The sequence below is a fragment of the Diaporthe batatas genome (genome assembly GCF_019321695.1).
Source record: "Diaporthe batatas strain CRI 302-4 chromosome Unknown Contig00003, whole genome shotgun sequence".
Classification (NCBI taxonomy): Eukaryota; Fungi; Ascomycota; class Sordariomycetes; order Diaporthales; family Diaporthaceae; genus Diaporthe; species Diaporthe batatas.
The window spans coordinates 6,651,555-6,673,651 of NW_025408550.1; the positions used below are offsets into that span (position 1 = coordinate 6,651,555).

The 22,097-nt window shown below is 52.5% G+C and overlaps 5 protein-coding genes across 5 annotated transcripts; 3 read left to right on the forward strand and 2 right to left on the reverse strand.

Moving 5' to 3' along the window:
• Positions 1 to 781: 781 nt before the first annotated feature.
• KVR01_002558 (uncharacterized protein) lies at positions 782 to 5,131 on the reverse strand. Its single transcript, XM_044783352.1, has 2 exons — positions 2,104 to 5,131; positions 782 to 1,358 (listed from the first exon to the last, which is right to left on the reverse strand). The coding sequence occupies exons 1-2, from the start codon at positions 4,440 to 4,442 to the stop codon at positions 1,187 to 1,189; spliced, it is 2,511 nt and encodes an 836-aa protein (XP_044647573.1). The 5' UTR covers positions 4,443 to 5,131; the 3' UTR covers positions 782 to 1,186.
• Positions 5,132 to 7,060: 1,929 nt separating this feature from the next.
• Positions 7,061 to 7,372, forward strand: KVR01_002883 (uncharacterized protein; the record flags this gene model as incomplete). Its single annotated transcript, XM_044788201.1, has 1 exon — positions 7,061 to 7,372. One exon carries the CDS (start codon positions 7,061 to 7,063, stop codon positions 7,370 to 7,372), a length of 312 nt encoding a protein of 103 aa, XP_044647898.1.
• Positions 7,373 to 8,956: 1,584 nt separating this feature from the next.
• On the reverse strand, positions 8,957 to 10,060 carry KVR01_003549 (uncharacterized protein; the record flags this gene model as incomplete). The annotated part of the gene is made up of 3 exons (XM_044789754.1): positions 8,957 to 9,294; positions 9,368 to 9,488; positions 9,914 to 10,060. 3 exons carry the CDS (start codon positions 10,058 to 10,060, stop codon positions 8,957 to 8,959), a joined length of 606 nt encoding a protein of 201 aa, XP_044648564.1.
• Positions 10,061 to 12,116: 2,056 nt separating this feature from the next.
• Positions 12,117 to 17,642, forward strand: KVR01_002391 (uncharacterized protein). Its single transcript, XM_044783463.1, has 2 exons — positions 12,117 to 13,935; positions 14,040 to 17,642. Exons 1-2 carry the CDS (start codon positions 13,893 to 13,895, stop codon positions 16,772 to 16,774), a joined length of 2,778 nt encoding a protein of 925 aa, XP_044647406.1. The 5' UTR covers positions 12,117 to 13,892; the 3' UTR covers positions 16,775 to 17,642.
• A 2,120-nt stretch (positions 17,643 to 19,762) lies between these two features.
• Positions 19,763 to 22,050, forward strand: KVR01_003555 (uncharacterized protein). The gene is made up of 2 exons (XM_044786237.1): positions 19,763 to 20,265; positions 20,329 to 22,050. Exons 1-2 carry the CDS (start codon positions 20,262 to 20,264, stop codon positions 21,831 to 21,833), a joined length of 1,509 nt encoding a protein of 502 aa, XP_044648570.1. The 5' UTR covers positions 19,763 to 20,261; the 3' UTR covers positions 21,834 to 22,050.
• The last annotated feature ends 47 nt before the right edge of the window (positions 22,051 to 22,097 follow it).

The following is a 22,097-nucleotide window of genomic DNA, read 5'->3' on the forward strand; positions in this document are numbered from 1 at the left end:
TAATTATAAATTAATTTATTAAAAATATTAATTAAAATTAAAAGTTATTATAAAATAAAATATTTTTTAAAAAGTTATTAATTAAATATTAATAATTATAAGTTAGTTATTTATTTTATTTATATAATAACTTACTTACTTACTTACTTTTTTATATACTTATTTATATACTTACCTTCTTACCTTCCTACTTACCTACCTATCTATCTATCTACTTACCTACCTACCTTCCTATATACCTACCTATATACCTACCTTCCTACCTACCTACCTATCTACCTACCTACCTACCTACCTACCTACCTTCCTACCTTCCTACCTTCCTACCTTCCTACCCACCTACCTACCTTCCTACCTACCTACCTTCCTATTTTCCTTCCTACCTTCCTACCTTCCTACCTTCCTACCTTCCTACCTTCCTACCCACCTACCTACCTTCCTACCTACCTACCTTCCTATTTTCCTTCCTACCTTCCTACCTTCCTACCTTCCTACCCACCTACCTACCTTCCTACATTCCTACCTTCCTACCCACCTACCTTCCTACCTTCCTACCTACCTACCTACCTTCCTATTTTCCTTCCTACCTACCTACCTTCCTATTTTCCTTCCTACCTTCCTACCTACCTACATACCTACATACCTACATACCTACATACCTACATACCTACATACCTACATACCTACATACCTACATACCTACATACCTACATACCTACATACCTACATACCTACATTCCTTAGCGGCACAGAGCTCGAGATCACAGGATGGAGAGATAAGTGGAGGTTAGCAGCATTTGTGCTGATATTTGGGTATCGTTGTGGTAATAACTACGCCCCACGTGAAGAGCAGCCGATCTTCTCCCTACTGCGGAGTCAGCTTCTATAGCAAAGCAGCGCCGTAACATTGCGAAGGACTTCCTGGCTCCAGTGCCTCCTTGAACCCCCCAAAAGAACCACTCAGCAGGGCCACAGCCGTAGCCAAAGGCTCCTGGGATCAAACAAAAAGTAAAACTTTGGTTCCAAGCTAGAATAACGCCGCCAGATAAAACACGGTCACCTTCTCCTAGCCCACTGCCCAATGCCCACTGCTAGAATAGGTGGTGGGTGGAGAAATGACGAGGTCTGACAGCGACCGTTACACGCCGGTAGCGATTATAAAGGCCAGGCGTATTCGCCTTCAGCCTCAGGCTCCTCGGAACTTCTTGTCGATGTTCACTAACAGTTTCCCAGCACTGGGCCTGCCATGTGCATCCTTCAAGTCAATGAATCGATACCCTGGTTGCAATCGATCAAGTCTGATGCAGGCCCATGCGGCTAACCTGTCTTTAACAAGGCCCTCGTCCTCGATCTTAAACCTAGTGATTTGGAGAAGCATCAGCATATGACATATCTCACACACATAGAACGCCGGTGGTGGTTGTTGATTTGCAGAAGGAATCTGTGCCACTTGGCTGCACTAATCGGGGCACCACAGCTACACCAACACGCGTCGAGACTAGCGGCCGAGCTGGGCAGACGGTGCCACGATCTCGTCTCGGACAACTGCTGATGAAAGTGACGATGAGGCGGGCAGTATGATTGACAAGCACAAGCCACACATGCAGCGCTTGTGGAGCAGTGGCCCAGGGACGTTCCACCACATCCTGAGTGCGTGGGCAACAAGGCGAGCCGCACCATGGGCCCCCGTTCTCCACACCGGTGAGCACCCCAAATCTGACAGCAGTGGCCCGCCCAGGCGCCTGTTTCTCGCAGCTCTTCTTGTACGCAAGGATCGAAGTTGCCAGAGCAGCCCACGCTAGAAGCCAGACTGGCAATTCGCGTATCGGTGGCGCCACTGAAGGCTGCCCCAGGGTGCTTTCCCCGGCAAGGGCCCGGCGAGGACTTGTATGGCTATGTCCAAGGGAGCATCCTGATTTGACAAGGGTACGTTACCCGTGGTGTGTGTGGGTAAGGAAAGTCCCGGTAGACCCAGAAAAAAAAAGTGACAGGTGACAAGAGCCGGAATGGCGGAAACATGCAAAAGACTGCAGGGGTAAAAGGGGCTGCGCTGCTTCCTTGCAAGGTATTGCGAAGTGCAGGCCGTCCTGAGTGATAACTCACCTTACGAAGCTGAGTTCTTCCACGACCTCGTCTATCCGCGGGAACTTGAGCTCTTGGCCCATGCCCCAGTCGGGGTTCTCTGTCTCTCTGCTCTTGGTCTGCAACTTGTACTGGCCATCCTGGACGTAGCCGCTCTTGATGGCCTTTTTCTCGGTGAGCTCCTCGGGCGTTTCGACGTGCAGCTCGCACTTGACCAGTGGCTGGAAGGCGGTGCTGTCAGACGTGCTGACGCTCGACACAGTGCTGGCATTGCTGTCGGTGTCGCCCGGCTCCCCGGGTAGTGGCAGGAGCTGCCCTGCGAGGATTTTGATGCTGAGCATCAGCGCCCGCCGTTTCCCGGCCTCGGCCTGCGACGTCGTCTCGTCGCCGCTCAGATAACCCTGGGGCTTGAGCACCCAGCCCTGCTCGGACTCGAACATGGCGCTGTTGAGCATGATCGCCTCGTCGACATGCGCCCGCTGCCAGTTCAAGGCCACCATCTGGATCCCCTTGCGCCAGTAGATCGAGGGGTCAAGGTTGGTCGAGCTGACGCGGGTCGAGTGCGGATACGCGCGCATGAAGTAGTCCCGGTTGTGTATGAACATCTCGCGGTGCTTGCTCTGGTGAAGCTTCAGGATTTTGTACTCGTCGATGGAAAATATGTGTGAGAGCGACTTGGCCGCCGGCGCGGAGAAGTCCTTGTAGTGTTCGCTGTGTGTGTAGATGGCCAGCTTTCCGAGCGTCTCGCGGATGAGCGATTTGGACGCCTTCACGACCTGGGCGAGCTCACCGGTCTCTGTCCTGATTTCTCCCGCCACTGAGAGTCTCTCATCTTCGGATGCTGAGCCATCCTCCTCGTGAAACGTGCTCGTGGGCACTGTGAGCTGACTGCTCCCTTTCTGCATTGTGTAGCCCTTTGGGGCTGCTTTCTTGACCTTCACGAGGATCTTCTCAATGAGCTCCTCGAGCCTCGGCTGCCGCGCATTTGGGTCACACCCTTCAAGCGGCTCAGCCAGAAGATGGTCGCCCCACTCTTCTTTCATTATGTCGACTATCATGTCCTGCTGCTCGCCCGTGGCGTGAACCTCCAGGCTGATCACGAGGGGCAGTTTGTTTGTCTTGAACGCTGACTCCTTGATCACCCGGCAGACCTCGCGCAAGGGGATCCGCTTTGCGAGGCCGACATCGCCCAGCCCCTGGACGGTATGCGCGTGCGTCACCTCTGGTTCTATCTTGCGACCACGCGGCTCCCTCGACCGGGACCTCGACCGGGACCTGGAGGACTCTTGAGCCTTCAGCCTCAGGCCCTCGGCTGAGCGCACGTGGCGCAGCGGTGGGCCAAGGTCGTTGGGGTCTAGCAGGTCGTTCGGGTCGAGAGATGTCGAGCTGTGGCTCGCTGCAGGTAGCGCCAGGTGCAGTGAACTCAGGCTGGCGCTGGCGAGGCTCACTTTGGAGCTTTCCTTACGGTCATGCCTCCTCGATGAGAGCTCGTGCCACTTCTGGTCGATCTTGTCTGCGAATGACTGAGCTGCCGCCGGGAGCGAGTGGATGGAGCTCGTTGAAAGCGTGGAAGCGTTTCTCTTGTGCTTGTGCACATCGCGCCTCGGTGATTTCGACCTGCTGGGGGTCGGCGTCCTAGGCCTCTCTGTGTATCCCTCACCGTTCCAGACATCGATTTCCACGCACCGGCAGTCACCCTCCAGAACGGTCCGGTACGCATCCGCAGAGACCTCGCCGCTGAGTTGGTTGCCCAGTCCGATATATGTGTTGTGGCTGCTGCTGATGAAGTAATTCGTAATGGGCTTCGAAAGGTCCTTCTTCACGGCTGGCTTAAGGGCGACGCTATAGTCATGCAGCCATACGTATACGAAGTCGCCCAGGCTGTATTTCTCCTTGTCAAGGGGCCGGACGAGGCCACCCTGCGACTCAGAAAGGAACTCCTCCAGCCTTTCCCGGGTTATGTAGTCTCCTTCGCGGCCTCGAAGGGAGGTGAATATCCGCTCGATATGCCTATGCGTCGATTCTTTGAGCAGGGGAAGGTCCGGGTGGTAATTGAGCGAGAAGGGGGCGGCTCGTAGGGTGTCGATCGGAGAGGTCGCCTCGCTTAAGTCGTCGCTAAAGGTGGCCGTGGTCGTCTCGTAGTCAAAGTCCGTCTTGAGCTGCTCCGACTTGCTATGTTGGTGTTGGCCGCGGATTTGTTGCTGATGAGGGTTGGGCCCGCCGCCCAGCGCAACCATCTGGAAAAAATGCTTCCATGCCGTGTGCGCACCGAACCTTGGGCTCGGCGTCGGCCCTCCTATTCTTGCCGCGGTTCCGTCTTCAATTCTAGCGGTAGCTCTGGCCCCCCTATACGGCCACATCGCCGGGTGGGTTTGAGCGCGCTTTCGGGCTCCCTGCTCGTGGGGAAAAGGGCAGGTGCTGTTAGTCCAGCTCTCTCTCTCTCTCTGTTTTTTTTTTCCTTTCCTTCTTCCTCTCGTCGCAGACACACGACTATCGTAAGGGGTTGACTCGGGTAAGGGCAAATTGGACTGGCAGGACGGGATTTACGGGATGATTATTGCTGTCGACGGTGCGCGCGAAAAGTAAGGTATGCACAGGACCTCTCCACACAGGGGGGCGAGGGAGCTCTTTGCTCTTGTTTGTTTTCTTCTTCTGCCTCTGCTGTAGGCCGGAGAACTTACGAGGCAACCCATGGGCAAAATGATATGATGGGTGGTCCGTATTTGCGATGGCGTCTATCCGGCCTTGCCTGTTCAGGGGACGGGCGGAAAGACCGGGGGCTGCGAGATATGCCAGATCTGCGAGGCGTGCAGAATTTATGGGGACCAGGCTGCAGCTGGCAGCTGCAACCCCGTGTTGGTTAGGCGGGTCTCGCTCCTACTTGGGTGCCAGGCTGGGGAACTTGGCCGCGTTGGACATGGCAGGTTGTTGTCGTGCGTGGCGTCACCGTATAAAAAGTCCCCACAAGGTTGACCGAGAGCAGTCATAACATAATATGGAGGAAGGTTGAAGAACGAAAGAAATGTATAAAGGCACAGACGGTTTGTCAGAAATATGGAGGGTCGGTAGAGAGAGGTAAGCATTGTTCACGTCCCCGGATTCCTCAGCCAAGGAATAGGGAGACCAGTTCGAGAGGATGCCTCAGCTGAGGCAGTGAGTGGCGCCCTCCTGCAACTTGGCCGTTGGTACTCCGTACCTGGGTACTTAAGTGCCTACCTACCTAGGTACCTAGGTACTTAAGTAAGTACTCAGGAACACAACACAAAACGCGTCACGGCACATGCCTACCTGGGTGCCTAGGTACCTAGGTAGGTACTTACCTAGGTAAGTAGGTAGGTAGTGCAGCCAATGCTGATGCCAGAGACTTGCCCGCGCCAGCAGTGGGCGCCCTCCCCCATGCCAGCCTGCCAGCAGCCTGCCATCGTGTTAGCCTGTTTGTCTATAAAGCATGTGTGTGTCTGTCATGCTCTCTGCTCGCTCAGCAAATAGAGTTGCGGAACAAATAGCCAGGGGATCCCAATGTTGTGCCCGCGATTGGATCTCCTGAGTAGTCTGCCAGGAAAGTCCCGAGGCGGAATCCATCTGCTTGGACGGGGTCAATACCTGAGACAGCTTTCGCGGAGCGTGAGAAGGGCAGTTCCCTGTGGCAATGTGGATACTACAGCCCGGCTTCCCAACACATACCTACCACCTTATACATATTAGCTACTTAAATACTTAATATATTATTAGTTAAAGTAATTACTATTTAGAAATTTTAATTTAAATTATATATTTATTTTTTTATTTTAAACTATAAGAAAATAAAAAAATAAAAAAAAATAAAGAAAAAATAAAGAAAAAATAAAAAAAAATAAAGAAAAAATAAAGAAAAAAATAAAAAAAATAAAGAAAAAAATGAAGAAAAAATAAAGAAGAAAATAAAGAAAGAAAATAAATATAAAAATAAAATAAGAAAATAAATAAAAAAATAAAAAAAATAAATAAAAAAATAAATAAGAAAATAAATAAAAATAATTTATAAAAATAATTTATTTTTATTTAAAAGAATATTAAATTTAATATTAATAAATTAACTTAATATAAAAGTAGTATTATTTTACTATTACCTTTAGTAAGTATAGAGTAGTACCCTTTTATTATATTATTAGGTCCGGGTTCCCGGATGGGCAGATTGGTAGATGGGACGGTCTTGCCGCAGGGCTGATCAAACCGTCCCGGTCTGTGGGGGCGGCTGTCACTTGGACCCTACTGTGTAAACGGCAGGACGGCAGGACGGGCGCCACAGCACCACAACATGACCTGCATGCTGCTTGCGTGCAGTGCATCAGCTGAAGAAGTCGACAAACCTTCTGAGCTCCAGAGGTGACGAGCTCATAGGCACACGGGCCATGTGGTTTGACTTTGGGGCACTGGAGAGGCCAAGCCTGGCGACCAAAGGCGAAGGCTGCCCCTGAATCCTAGGCCAGGGAGCCCGGTTTGGCATTTGTGGGGAGAGAGCGAGCGATCGGCACCTGTTCAGGTTGCGCTCCTGGCCATCCTATTTTCGGGGCTGTCACTCTGTCAGTCTGTTTGTTGAGGTCATGCATTGTCGCTGCGGGGGGCGAGGCTGCTTGGAATGAGATGACGGCCACAAACACGGAACAAGATGATGTGGGATGGCTGGAGATGATAGTTGGGGGCGCAGCTGCAGCTGCTTTCGAGCACCAGAGCTTGCATCCCAGCATCCCTGGCAGCCCTGGCCGGCCAACAGGTACGCCGGCAGACCCGCTGGCAGCCAGTGAGCGTCATTGGCTCCAACACCACCTCGCCCAGCAGCAAATCCACGGTGCCACCACACCAGACTTGCTGACTTGCCCGCGCCCTCTGCACTACCAGACTTTGACAGCTTCAGCCACTGCGCGCTATCACCTGCAAGGGCCTTTGTCCTCTCCCTCATCCTCGCCCTTGGCACCGAATTCACACAGCCTTGACACCCATGCCCAACTCCTGCTCACCCAACATGGCCGACAAGAAGACACAGTGTGACCACGAGAATGAGGTCCGATCGTGGGGCTTTGAGCACGTCTTTACATGGTCCGACCGCCCCAATGCCCACTACCCACCGCACTCTCATGCAGGCGTGACAACACACCTCATCCTCAAGGGTCAGTTGACCATCACCTATCCCAAGGATGAGAACCCTATCCGGCAGACACTTGGTGTGGGCGAGCGGTGGGACGTCGATGCGGACAAGGTACATGAGGTCTGGGTGGGAGCGGAGGGCTGTACCTATGTTATTGGAGAGTGAGCAACGCCTGACTCCATGGGCATCTGGGTGTCCAAAGAGCCATCACGAGTAGTGTACTTTCCGGTCCATGTAAACATGTACTCTGCCCAGCCACTATACACAAGTTGCGCTCTAAATAAGCACAGGGGTGAGAGCAAATCCATTTGATGACAATACCTAAGTACGGATGGATGGCTGAAAAAAAATCCTCTAGTCAGCAAATCTTGGCTTCTGTAAATCCGGGTTCTAAGGCAAAGGCTACTTAGATAACTTGAGGTTCCCTGACGACTGACTCCATAAGACCAAAATCATCAAGCCTGAAAATAAATCAGTCACTCATGTAACAGCCAGTTTCCATTCTATTTAGAACATGTCTGGAGCCAAACACAGCACCTTCATATAGTGTCAAATGCTCAAAGACCCAGTGTTGGAGAAACATACAATACTAATTAACAGTTGTCAAAATACGGGATTCCAAAGCACAGCAAAGCTTTAAGCACATTTCTTGCGACTTCAATGTCAACAACCATGACATTCATGGCAGAATGCACCTTACGGTCATGTGTGCAGGCATCATGAGGCAGAGAAATCCTGTATGTGGTTTCTGTGTGGTTTCTGTGTGGTTTCGCTTCTATTCCGTATACGTCCGAGGACATACATGGTGCCTTCATACGGTGGTAAGCACTCAAGACCCAGCGCTTGGAAAGAACCGATGCCGCCTGGTCTATAGACCTGGGGAATCCGACACGTCGACTCCTCAGGAGCGCGTCCAGGTGTCATCAAAGCCGGTGCATGGATTTAACGAAATATGAGTAGACCAGAACCGGCTGGATAACAGAAGCCTGATTTCTGGCTGCGCAAGACGGTAATATAAATGGCTACACTAGGGTATGTAAATGTAAGTGGCGGGCATGAGAAGACATACCCGGAATTCATCTACCAGGCATCTATCATTGAATATATGATCCTGAGCTTCGGCGTTTACGACGCTTTCTGTTCCTCAGTCCACTTCTAGGTTGCATATAAAATGAGGACCACCGTATGAAGGCGCCATGTATGTCCTCGGACGTATACAGAATAGAAGCGAAACCACATATAAGTGAATGCCCTCCTACTAACTAAGCCTAATAAAGGACTGCTATAATGAGACTATCAAGTCCGTCCCTTAGACCGCCTGTCTAAAACACTATAACTTTCATACTAGAGTTTATTTATCTACTATGTAGACTACTAACTATTACATAGTGCACAACTATTATCCCGATCTAAACCTTTATAGGGCACATGTAGGCCCCATTACAATAGTCGCTATAATGGATGCTATGATAGAGGTTGTAAGATGGGCATTATCCTTGACATCTACAATTACAGTAGCTGCATGTAAGCTTATGCTGAAAGCTATACATGCTTGTATTCACAAATACTTGATTCAGAGTTAGAACTAGAGCTGATCAAAGTAGGTCTGCTAGAATTTGCTAAGAGGAAAGGAAACAGCTAGAATACATAAACAAGATTGCTGCCAATCTATGGCTGACCGAAGAGAGAAACCATATGAATCCACGTTTGTGAGGCGCACCATGACGACTTGGACTCAAGCCACTGGACTTAAGCCAGAGCCTCGCGAACCTTGGACTCGAAGTTGCCGTCCTTGAAGGGGACATTGGCGCTGCCGAAGCTGGTGTCTTGGAGTGCTCTCTGGGCTGGCTGAGGCATCGCGTCCCAATCAGAGATGGGGTAGGTCTTGCCCACGGTATCGGTGAACTGCAACTCATGGTTGGTGGGGAACGAGGTGAAGTATTCGACCTTGGGGCCGTTGCCTTGCATCGGGGGAGCCCCGCCGGCGGCCTTGCTGTAGCCGCCATGGCTGGACGCAGCCGCGGCAACGATCTTTGGGGTTTTCGACTTCGGGTCGTCGACCTGGATCACTATGTTCTCCCAGTCATCTGTGGTATCATGTTAGTCCAAGCACTAGACATCCAGGATCGTGTGTATCAGTCTGTGGAAGTTAATGCTTACGGCGATGACCACCAGCAGTATCACCATCAAGAGGCTGGTCTTTGGGCATGTACCAGGCGTACATTACCACGGGCTTTCCATCAACAGTGCCAGCTCGAGCGTAGGTTTGACCCTTGTTGGTCTGAAGCATTCGGAGTTAGCCATCAAAGAATTAAAAAAGGAAATTTTGGTGTACATGTGAGAGGCAGGCCACTAGGTGGCCATAACCTGTATTAAACCCGCAGACCGTGGAGGTCTTTGATACCAGGCCAAAGATGGGGCATATTTTGTCCTTGAAGAAGAGGTAAAGATTGTATCCAGAAGCTACTTACGTCCTTGCAGCCACCAGTGCTAGTGCCAGTGTCTTGAAGACCGCCGCTGGTGTCACCATTGTCCGCAACGGCGGGGTCTACCATTAGGTATGTTAGTTATGATTCAATACTCGAAGCGGTGGTCTGTATGGTCAAACGAAATTGGGAATAAAAGGGCCGCTAAGTAGTGGGGGTTTCACGTACAAGGTTGGCAGCCATGGGCAATATGGAGTAGAGGACTGAATGTCTTCATTACGTTGCCGAGGTCTCCAGTTTTAATCCGCTCCTCAACGGGGGCAATGGAGTCGTGAGCAACCGTTGCGCGGGCACCCAGGAGCTCAGTAGGAGCTGCGGCTGCGGCGGAGGCCAGGGCCAGGATATGAGAAATCTTGAAAGCAACCATTTTGAAGGCAGCGAAAGTAGTAAAGAGCTAGAGATGCTGTGAATCAAGTTTGAGGAGGAGATTGGAGTTGTGTGATGATGATGGTCTGATGAAGCAACTTTCAATGTTCAGAGTGGGTTGACGGCTGGTCTTTATAGTTGATTTCTGATCAATTGTTATCTTGAGAGTGTCTGGAAATCATTTTGGCCCTAGGCTTTTACTGTCTCTTCGACAATGTCGTCTAATCTTAGAAGACAACAATCAAACAGAGTTCCTGAAGTATATTCGACCGCCCACGCTAAGGGCCGCCAATAGGAAGACATTACCATACTGTGGAGTCTTTGTTTTGCCAAGTTTGCTCGCGATAGGTTCGTTAGACGCAGTAAACATGCATGTGGAGGTTTCAATACCTTGACGGGCGTCCTGGGAGGCCAATCGCAGTAGACGAGGATCATAAATTGTCCCAGAATCTCGGCGTCATCTGTAATTGCATGCAGCGTCCGAACTCATCCTTTTCTGAAGGGAGGTCCGCGCGCACTTCGCAGTTTTGAGTGCATGACCACATGGTTCATCTGAACTACTAGATGTGTTGCGGCTGAGCTGCTTACCCGGGTGCAATCATGTCAACTGGTGTGTTTTAAGGCTGAAGTGCCAAGGCCAATGTTTAACGTGTAACCTTGGGCCTGCTGAAAACCCATATGCTTTAAATATGGACTTCTTCATTAAAGATATTCGCGGACGTATACGGAATAGAAGCGAAACCACTGAGTACTCGTAGGAAGCACTGGGCATCGTGGAGAGACGGCCTTGAGACAAAATTCTTTTCTTAGAAAACCACTTTTAAACATTAGTCGAAATGCAGTTTTTGAGCACCAAGTGATCTGCATAGTAGAAACATAGGCGGAGGATCACGAAACAAACCAGGATCCTGCTCACGGCAAGGTCCAGATGTCTGGAACGCGCTGCTTCTGGCTGCCGGGCGCGCTTGGTATGTGCCTCTTACCCGCGGTCATCAACGGTTGGTGTTTAGTGCCGATCCATGCGAAAGACGTTGCCTGAAAGTTTGACAGGTTGTTTGCTTGGGTCCTCAAAAGGGCTGAAACGGCCAAGACCCTCAGCCATAAGTCCATTTACTAGACGGCTGACTCGAGCAATTCCCAAAAGAGCGTTATTCGGCAGTCGGAGTTTTTATTAGCCGTACTTGAGTAGTCTATCTCTTCTACAACGGGAAACGTGCCGCAGCTCACAGCGTTTGATCTGCAGAGCCGCATGAGCTTGTTGTAATAAGCCACTTCACTTCTAGACGTCGTGTGTCATTCTGTCAAATCGTGAAAGGTAACTCAACTTCCGAAATTAACCGAGTCAAGCGGGTTCCGTAGGCCGAGCAATGCCAACAATGCGAATTATTCATCCCAACTTACCACAGGATCTTGCAATTGCACACATCCGAGGGTCTTTACGAATGTCCCAATGGGTCGTTATCACCTGCATGGAGACTGTTCTCATAGTTTCGAAGTCTGTGACCTGGACTCGACATGGCTTTTGGTTCCGGTCCGTTTCAACTGTTCAACACCAACGCTTTTGTTAGAGCATGCCCATGTGATCAACTGCAATGGCCTTCGGGTGCATGATGTTTGTTTCCTAAGCCGAATGTTGCAGGAATGCACACCTGAACGAGGCAGACACAGCCCGCAAGATTAAACCAGCAGGTTAGAAGGGTTGCCGGGTCAATCGCTGCTTGAATGCCAAGGATGGCAATGGCATGGAAAGGCACCAGTGCTCACGGCCCTAATAAGTCAGGCGGCGACGACGTCAAAATGTTCTAATTTTAATCACTAATAGATGAATCGCGCGTGATTGAACCATGGTGTTTCGAAACTCATCAATTCCAAAATTCATCAAAAACCATCAAACTTAGCAACATCATGAAAAGCCCGGCCCTTGAGACGCGTTCTCTAGTCACACCCGCATACCTAGGTATCTTCACTCTATCTGCTACCATGACCAAAAACAGTTTTTTGAAAGCTACATGCACGCTATATAATAAGACGGTCGAATGGATCCAAGGTTCTGATAAGGAAAGGCCTTTACCAACAATAGCGTACTGCATGACCTTGGCCCGGTCATTACTGAATGGGAGCAAGTATCAAATAAACGCAACCCACATTGCTAAGTTGTGATAGCATCCATTTGCCTTCTGAAGCTCAAATTGAAGAAAAGAAGCCCTGTTCCCCTCACAAAAGAAAACCAAAAAAAACAAAACTCGAACAATAGTCTTATTCCTGTACAACACGACTTTCACCCAACCCACCATAGGGCGGTCTTATTTGATCACCTGATTACCTAGGTACAACTTCTGTTTCCAATAGACAGCCCGGATCAATGATATGCCTCAGCATTCCAGACGAATTCAAGCGTGATTGTAGTTCTTCAATCGGTGATGCCATGCTTGACAGTCTAGACGAGGAGGTCTGCCCCACAGCACGATGAGAAAAATGCCGGACAGGCTCCGCGAGCAATTCGATTTCGAAACGTCGACAGATATTGTGATGCTCTAGTGCTGGGAGTGAGAATCTGAAATACAGAAGAAGACTGTTTGTGTCGCCGGGTGCTCTGCGACCCAGATGAAGAAGCCACAACAGGCAAGCTCATCTCCAGGTCGGTTGGTCGGCAACCTTGGACAGCAAGGTGAGCTTGACGTTGCATCGCGAGGTCAGCACAGTCTATTTGGATGGCCAATATAAAAGACATCACATCGCAGGGACTGTGCCGGAGACTTCTAACCAACCACGATCTTCCCGAAGATGTGTCACTTGTCTTGTTGGTTCCAGCGCAAGTGACGTGTTGAGGATGCTATCATTGATGGACGACTCTGAGGCCACATTTCCTATCAAGCAGACTTCAAGTTCTGGCCTTTTGGTCCACACACAGAATTGTACAGCAAACGATAACTTTTCTGCGGTGGTGCCTGGCCGGCAGCCCTGGACCCTTGCAGAACGGCGCAGAACGGCAGAACGGCGCAGAACGGCAGAACGGCGGTTCGTTCTGCGGCGGCCCCACATGGTGCCCGTACAGCCGATGGAGGCTAGTAGGCTAGCGTGGACTTCTCCGAATCCAGCTCCAAGCTCGAGCTCCAAGCTCCAAGCTTGATGAAGTCACCTCAGGTCACCTCAATTCACCTGGGCCGTGCCCCACGGGGTTGTCTGAATTAGCCCAGGAACCGACTCTGCCCATGGCCGTGAAGATGGCAGGAGAGGGTAGCATCGTGAGTTAGGGAGGTCGTCGTCCGGCGCGGGCACCTGCGTTTTTGGCCTCAAGTGCTGGTTGCTACACAGGTCCTAGGTACGTACTACATAATAGGAAGCCAGGGCTGCATTCGGGTGGCTGGTGTTGCCCTCTCAGCCCCTGTCACCCCACAATCCCAACCACCGGGCATTCTGATATCGCATCCGCCCCTCTCTCATCCAGCCAGCCCAGCCTCCTTCCCGGAGACCCTCGCCGTCATGTCGGTGGCATCGCAGCTGGCATCACAGCGACAGGGTCCGGCATGGTTGGGCGTGGACCACCTCACGTCCACCTCACCTCCTGGCTGCCAGGCTGCCAGCAGCACCGAGCTGTCGCCAACCACATGTCACCAACTGCATCACACATCATGCAGCCCTCCTAACCTGCATTGCATCTCCCGCCAGCAATTGGCCCGTCATTGCCTCCAAGTGGATGCCTCGTGTTTACTGCCCTGCCCCGTCCTGCCGTCCTGGTTGCCACCACCCATCCGCACGCGCACGCGCACCCACACCCACTCGTGAACCAAACGCCCCAAACGCCCCGTCATGACATCTGCAACCCGCCAAGCATGAACTTTCAGAACCTGAACTTCGACTACGTGGAGCCACCCCGTGAGTGCCTGTCTTCAACATTGTCCTCCTCGCCTTCCTACCGCCCGACCAAACTCCCTTTATTCCACATCGTCCAACTTGACTCACACTCGTTTGCTCGACAGCCTTCCAAGCCGCCACCCGCCGATATCTCACTGCAGCAACAACTTCCACCTCGGCCACACTGCCTGCCATCTCTGCCTGTCATGGTCCAATAGACGGTGCAGAACATGCTTCACTCAAACAAGCATCTCTGTCACCTCAGCCATCGCTCACACCTCACGCCTTGAGCTCGTCATCGTCCGCGCTCTCACACTCTTCGTCCGAGATATACGGCCCTGAGCGGCTCTACGGACCTCCTCTGGTGCCACACGCAATGGCAAACCAAACCGGACAGCCCTCACAGGCTTGGCCTCAGCCGCAGTACACCCCAGAACAGCTGCGCGTGATTGCCGAGGCACAACGTCGCCGCTCAGTTCCTGTTGTTCCCATCGCCGGCAGGCCCGCTGAGGTCTTTCGCGACCAATTGGCCCTCGAGGCCGCCCGTGTCACTCCCGGCGTTGATGACACACCTTATATACAGTATGCCTTGGAGGCCATGACCCGGGAGCAACAAGGACAGTCGAGCCCGTCGTCTGTCATCTCAGAGGGCCAACGACCTGTCCCCGACCGCGGCCTCGGCTACTACCAGCACCAAAACCCCCCCTTCACGCCGCAGCCAGCCTCTTCTCGCTCGCGAAATCTGACAGGACACAATGAAGAACAGAGCGCACCACTTCTTCAACCAGCTCCTGAACTCACGCCAGCTTCCCAGCGCTCCTCATTGTCGACTTTGGTGAGAGGCAACAATACAAATGTGACAGCTCTGCCGGCCCAGTCATCACCGGAGGCATGGCGACCGATCGAGCCAGAGCTCATGACAGACGGGCGAGAGAGGATCAACCCAAAATTGGTCTTCAAACCGAACAGTCTGCGACCGGCATCCATTATCACCTTGTTGATCCTGTGCATCGCGATGATCGGGGCACTGGGATTCTGCGCAATCTACTCGGCGCGTTCGGCCGGACTTTGGCAGTACTCTGGTTCGATTTACAGCGGCCAATACTTCTTGTTCCGTGTGTTCCCGGCGATATTAGGCGCCGGCATCCTTTTTTACGCTCAGGCTATCGCCACGACTATGATGCGCATACGCCCTTTTGCGAGGTTAGCTTCAGCTGAGAAAAAGGGGCGCCAAGATGCCATCTTTGACGAGCTCTACCCCACGTCTTTCCTCCGCCCACAACTGGTGGGCACATGGGATGTACGGGTGCCGATGTTCATCACCTGGGTCATGAATATCACTCTCCCGCTTCAGAGCTGCTTGTTCACCGTCATTTATGTGGACGGCCACTGGCGATGGGCTACAGTTCAAGGTGTTGCCTGGACGCTGGTGGCTTTGTACATACTGCTAGCTGTGGCAATTGTCATTGAGCTCAGCCGTTGGTTGAAGGGGAAAACTGGAGTGATGTGGGATCCGAGATCGATTGCGGACGTCATCGCCATCGTCTCTCAAAGTGACACCTTGGCAGAGTACAAGGGCACGGAGACTATGGGTTCTAGAGATGACATGAGGCATGTCTTGCAAGACAGGAGATTTGACCTGCTTGCCTACTGGACCTCGGCAGACCACAGCAAGCACCACGACTTGTGGTATGCCTTGGGATCTGGCAGCTACCAGGATGCATGGGGCTCGCCTGCACTTTTCAGAGAAACCTTTGAAGAGAAGGGCATGGCCCAGAACCACGAGAAGCTCACACCTGCGGAACGAAAAGCTCAGAGGCGAAGCTTCTTGTGGGATGGCATCCAATATGCCTCGCCGGACTTGCCGACAGTCCGATACCGATACATGCCACTATGTTTGATGGACATCACGCTCATATGCCTCATCGGCCTTGGCCTGGTGATTGTTCTCGCTGTCTTTGTGGTTTCCTTCATACCAAGCACCAGGATCACCAATGGTTTCCTTCCTCGCCTCTCAGCGGCGCCCATCAAAGGCGCGTTTTCAGCAGCAGACTTTCTGTACAGTTTTATTCCAGCACTTCTGGGGCTGGTTCTATTCATGGTCTTCCAAGACATCGACCTAAGCCTTCGGATTCTCCAGCCCTGGGGCGAACTGAGCAAACCGCCCGGCGGGGGAGCCCTTCCGGAGGCGTCTATCCTCGCGGATTATGCGTGCTGTTACCCCTTCCAGGGCGCATGGCATGCTTTGCGAAACGGGCACTGGCGGCTCGCCTACATATCGCTTTTTTCAACGCTCTTCGTTTTTCTCCCGATCTTCGCGGGAGGTATGTTCATCGCCCTCACACCAGAGGATAACATCGTGCGCGTGTTTCCTCAGATCCCGCTATTCGCACTCACATTAGCCCTCCTCGTGCTCTACTGGCTCGCTTTAGTGATACTGTACCCGAGGAGGAAGCAATTTCGCCTTCCTCACAAGGCTACCTGCCTCGCTGAAATCATCAGTTTCGTTGCGAACGATGACTTGATGAGCGATGAGGTCTTCCAGGGCATGATCAGGAATAAGACTACGCTGGTGGGAAAGCTTGGCGTGGACAGGAGAGACGATGTGAAGCCGCGATGGGTGTTCAGCGTCGGCGGCGCGGGCGCGAGAGATGATAGGCTCAGTGTTCGGAAGGTGCGCAAGTATACGGAGCCGCGCGGTGGTGCGTCCAGAGGAGAAAGCGCGAGGCTGATGAGCCCTCGGGGCACCGGGGCGCCGAGTTTAGGCACGGGCACACTGAGCAGCAGTAGGAGAGAGGCGAGGAGAGCAGAGAGAGATGTCCGCATCAGCCCGCAGTACGTTTTTGCTGGCAACAGTTAGACGGTCGTCGGATGGATAGGTCCGGAGATGTCTTTCTTCTGCGCCTGCAGACCTGGAGGGTGAGTTTACTTGCATGGCACGGCGTTCGCGGTTTGCATTTGATTTAAAACTCGGACAACGATTTTATGTGACGAAGAATTACGTACGATACGAGCGACTTTGGGGCTTCATAAGACCTTGGGACAGAATTGGGACGAGACATAGATTTCAGGCAACTCTGATCGACTTGCTCGATTGGTAGACTCTGCGGGAAAAGCGGACATAATAAAGTGGAGGGCTCGATAAAGCCGTAATAATAATAGCCATATATCCGCCCAGGGCCCTGTGCTGCTCACATCGACACATTGAATCCAGACTGGGAACAACAACACACAGGCAGTAAGCCTGTCCGACGAGGCGCAATGGAAGATTCCTGACAAGAGCTTCAAAAACCACCACGCCGTCACCGAGCCTGCCGAGGTGGTGCATTCGTCAGTGTCTCCTGGAAACGAAATCAATGTCAACAAGATTCGCAACTGTGGATAGGAATTCGTGGCTGGAAAGTTGACTTAGCCCTAATTGCCCGCAGTCGGAATCATTCCGGCAAAACGCTGTCACACCCCCGCCGGCTGGCGTTGCTGGCTGTGGAAGAACAGGCACCGGCGAGACCTTTCAGAGCTTTTCGTCACCACTTGGGATGATCTGAATACCGCATCCTGTCCCCTGGGAGCAAGATGGCCTCGCAAATCTTCCAGCATGGCATTCAACAAGCCATTCTGACGCAACATCGGGAGTAGACCAAGTTCCCTCTGGCTCCCTTTCAACAACGTTGCTGCATGTAGCCTAGATGCCGCCGTGCTTGTATACATTTCCCTGCTGCTGAGCCATCCGAGTTCTCCTCACACGGGGCATCAGATAAATCTCGCTTTTGAGTCTTCTTGGCAAACTGCGGCCACGCGGCTGGGGCTGCAGGGAAGACTCGGTCTATTGATGCTGAGCCGGGAAGCATGGCGGGACTGAGGTGGTCTGCAGTAGCTCCCAGGCGATCTGCAGATCGCGTAGGACTTCCCTGGTCATCGAACACCGCGGACTGACCACCTACATTCGTCTATCTGTCATCGAAATGGCCCTTGCATAAGCGCAACAGTGCGTGCAGGTGAGGAGTTTTCAAGGCGAGGCATGGTCGAATGCACGACTAAGGCAGCCTTTGCCATCATGTCTTCTAACAGACCATCACTTGTCAGACCTGTCGTCGTGTAAACGGTGGCGCACATTGACGTCTCACAAGCAAACACCAGGCTGCAAGTCCGGCAAACCTGGGCCGCTCGCGTGGCATGGTCAACTTGGCATAATCGATTCTGTCACTATCCGCTGGGTAGAACATGCAAGATACAGCACATTCATCACGGAGGATGCAGCCTGCCTTTTCGGAAACGAGGGGACCACCTCGCAGGACACAGCCTGCAAGATCCGGCTTGTCCTCCTGGCTCCCCGCGTGAGCAATAAAGGGGCTGCGGCTGCAGGCACCGGAGTATCGATCATGGACAATGGATTAATGCAGGCCAGCCCCTCTGCATGCACTTGCCCCTTCATGCCCGTACCAGTCTGTCAGAACCTGAGTCGGCATCATGGCCCAGCGTGTGCCAACAAAAGTTTACGTCAACCGAAACCAAACGAGACAGCGAAGACATGTCATCTTCAGACTCTAAGATCTTCCAGGCTTGTGCCGTCTTTCTCGCGATTATTATGTAGGCACTTCCCATACTTGCTGTCTACATGTGGGTGCAGGCCCATATCCAATCGGCTTGTGTTCCCCGTCCGGGGAAAGGGCGGAGCAGCATGTCATTCTCTGCAAGGCATATCATACGCGGCGTGGCGTGGCGTAGCGCGATGCAAATGCCATCCGCCTTTCGGATGTGAACCCTGTCTCTGTGGCTGGCCAAGTCCCCCCGGGATCTGTCTTCTGTCTTTGTTGGGCCTGGACCGTCTCTTTCGCTCCCCTTCACCCTTCCAGACTCCGCCTCCTGTGCCTCGCCGTGCCTGGCCCAAGGCACGAAGCCGCCGAGAGCGTCGGATGACACTCTGCCTGGCCTGTTCAAACGGTGCATCATCAGCTGAATCGCGCGTTCAAGTTTGATAGGTGACAGTTGAAGCTCAGCTGAGGAGGCAGCGTCAGCCTCATGGCTGTTGGGGCCACCAGGTTTGCCGTTCCACTTGTAACTTTGGTTAGAATGGGTTTCAAAGGGAAGTCGAGAACTGCAAGGCGCGCGCTATACGTTTTGTTTGACTAAATAGGTGGTATTGCAGACAGTCTTCGACTGAGCAGAGTTGAAGTCCCGATACGCGAGCGGGAGATCGACGCTACCATGCCAGGTGGTTTTGCGCATCAGCCCCGTAAGTGCGCTCCAACAAGCGCGATCTCGCCGTTGAGCAGGGCTGTCACCCAACTGATGGATGGTTCGATGTCTCGGTGCTCGGTGGAGCTCAGACGGGGAGACTCCCTCGACCGAGATCAGCATCCGAACACAGTTGGATAGACTGATCGACTCCTCAAAGGGAGAGTCTTCTGGCCCAGGGTTCTGCTGGTGCCGCTTTCTGTCGGGGGTCTGACAGCCTAGACTTTGGCTGTTGAGCTCGCGTGACAGGTTGGGCGCGAAGAAGTGAGAGAAATGGGGTGGTTTAACCCGTTTGATGTGTCTGTCTGGCATCCGGCAGGCCCTCGTTGTACACGGGTAGTCTTTCTGTTTTACTGCATCAGAGCTATCAGATCCAAGGTTGAGGCGATCAGAGCTTCTGTCAACTTTTGACTGCTGTTCTGCATGCCACTTTTATGCTACACTGTCAATTCGTCACTATTGCAAACTGATTGAGCCTCTCTGCTCTGGCACTCACTTGCTTCTTCCTCAGGGTCGTCCGTGCTTTCCGGATCAGTCTCACCAACTTTGCGTTTCATGCAACCACTTCAGAATGACATATCGGGAAAAGGAAGGAAAAGAATAAAAAAATCCGCAGGGGGTCGCAAAGGCTCCCGCTGGCGGAACTCCTGACTCTCATGCACCTCTGACGTACTTGGCCGAGTAAGGATGTCGGGCAAGCATGCTTGGGGGTTTTTTCTACTCTCGGCTTTGCTTCCTTCTGTCCTCGGTCGTTTGTGTGCACACCATACGCGGGACGAGGTCTGCCTTGCTGCATTCCGAAACCGAGACACCTCCTCCCCTCCCTTCTACTATTCCGACGTGTAAACCGGAATGGAGGGGAGTTGTGGGCGTGTGATCTCGGTACGTCCCCTTGGCTGGGGAGACCAGCTGTGGTCAAGGTCACAGTACTTCTCCTGGCATTCCTGGCTGCTCCATTCCTCACACCGTGTTGTTGTTTTCTCTCACGGCATGTGCCTTTCGATGCCCATGAGCGCAACGAAGCAGCGTCTGCTGCTATCAATTACATATATGGCCGATCCTGCCATTTTGAAGCCTTCGTCGGCCCCCTTGACTGGGTCTCGAGCTTCGTCATGAGTCCGTCTCTGCCCCGTCCCCTGAATCGGTCGAGGATCTAGTACCATCTCACCTTACGAAAAGCTTCCGCAGCTGTGCCGGCGCCTGATCAACTTTGGATCTTTTATGGTCCATTTCTTACTCGAACCCCGGTCGTGATGGAGAAACCCACTAGGCTGGCCGACCTCAAGCTCGTCAACAAATACTACCCATCTGTATCCAACTATTCATATCCGAGGCACGATTCGATTACAACACATCGTTGCGAGAACCCACTTACTGGTCGCTCTTCGGTCGGCTCAGAATGCTCGGTGCCTGAGATGGTCGATGACCAGGAGTCAGACATCTCGGCAGAGGACACCAACCAGTCTCATATTGTATGTGACGAGACTTTCGATTCGTTCTGGGAGGACTCGGAGGCCTTCTGGGGCATTGAATCTGGAGAGAGAAGCAACACAATCCTCATCGGCCCGACCACGCACTCCACAGCTTCCCAACAGGAAGGCGGCAGGACGCTGCCACCGGAAACTGGTCGGCATGCTCCACACAGGAGCGTAGATAACGTCGAGAATGATTCAAAGCCATGCTGGCCTCTGGTAGCTGCTGATCCCTGCGTCGCGCCGACACCGAAACCATCCAAAGCCATCTACTCTCTGTTTCCGCCGCCGACCGCAGCACCGCAACATGGTCTACTACTTAGGCGGCCAGGCGGTGGTCAAACTGGAAGGAATGAAATTCCCCGTGACACGCTGAAACAGCTCGCTCCAACAGTCTCGTTGCCTCTCCCCAACAGACGCAAGAAACCTAGGAAGCTTCATCTTCCAGCCTCAGATGGAGCCATCCGCTATGACAGCTCGTCATTGACGCAGTCAGCCCCCGGCACCCCGACCTTTCTGATAGCATCGCCCACTGCTGTTGCCTTTTCCAGGCGAAGTCAACAGACCCTTCCCTCTCAGAGAAATTTTAGTCTTTCAAGGGCCCACTCAGATATCAAAATCGTCCACTGCCCGCCCTCAGACATCATTTCACAGGCACCACCAACGCAACTCGCCGTACCAGCCCAGACTCAAGATGTGCCTCGTGGCCGAAAAACACACCAAAGAACTCACTCGCAGCTGCGACAGTCCATTTCTGCGAATGAGGTACCCTCAAATCTAAGGATAACACCATCGCCTACCAACGGCGCTGCACAAGCGCCGCGTAACCCGACCGGAAACTCACGGCCTACAACGCCGCAGACACAACAGACGGTGCTGCCCGTGTCGGTCTTTGATTTCGACTCGGACTCGGACTCGGACGCCGACAGCGCCGCCAACTTCGCAAGGAGGATCGTCAAGAATCTGACGCCGCACAAGCGGTCTCGCAGCGCGTCGGCCGCGCCGCGCTCTCGCAAGGGCAGCGACATTGCCGAGAAGCAGCTGAGGAGGGCACGTGCCGATACAGTCACTTCTGCGACAGAGGGGCAGTCGCCGCCGGCCAACGAGGAAACCGGGCTTGAGGACAAGGAGAACGATGGACCGCATGCCGTGCCGGCCCTAAGAAGACAGAAGAGTGAGGTGTTTGGGACTATTTTCGGGCGAAAGCGGTGATCACGTCTCGGTTTTCTAGCATTTAAAATACTTTAGGGATGAGGAAGCATTGGTATCATACATGATTGGATGACCTGCAAGATCACATGTATGGTATGATACAAATGGTTACTTGGATACATAAAACTGAAAGCTACCTAGGTATTGAAACAAGGCTGCTACAGAACGTGTTATCATGGTGATGGATTTGTAGAATAAGGCTCATCCTATTCTTGTGTGGCTGTATATTCTTCAAAGCAAATTGTCGGGCAGCAATGAGTCGTG

Bases quoted from the DNA above. Each gene is read 5' to 3' on its own strand.
- KVR01_002558 (XM_044783352.1), bottom strand. From the start codon at position 4,442: ATGTGGCCGTATAGGGGGGCCAGAGCTACCGCTAGAATTGAAGACGGA. The intron at 1,359-2,103 runs GTGAGTTATCAC...CCAAATCACTAG, and splicing joins GAAGAACTCAGCTTCGTAAG to GTTTAAGATCGAGGACGAGG.
- KVR01_002391 (XM_044783463.1), top strand. From the start codon at position 13,893: ATGAACTTTCAGAACCTGAACTTCGACTACGTGGAGCCACCCC. The intron at 13,936-14,039 runs GTGAGTGCCTGT...TTTGCTCGACAG, and splicing joins CGACTACGTGGAGCCACCCC to CCTTCCAAGCCGCCACCCGC.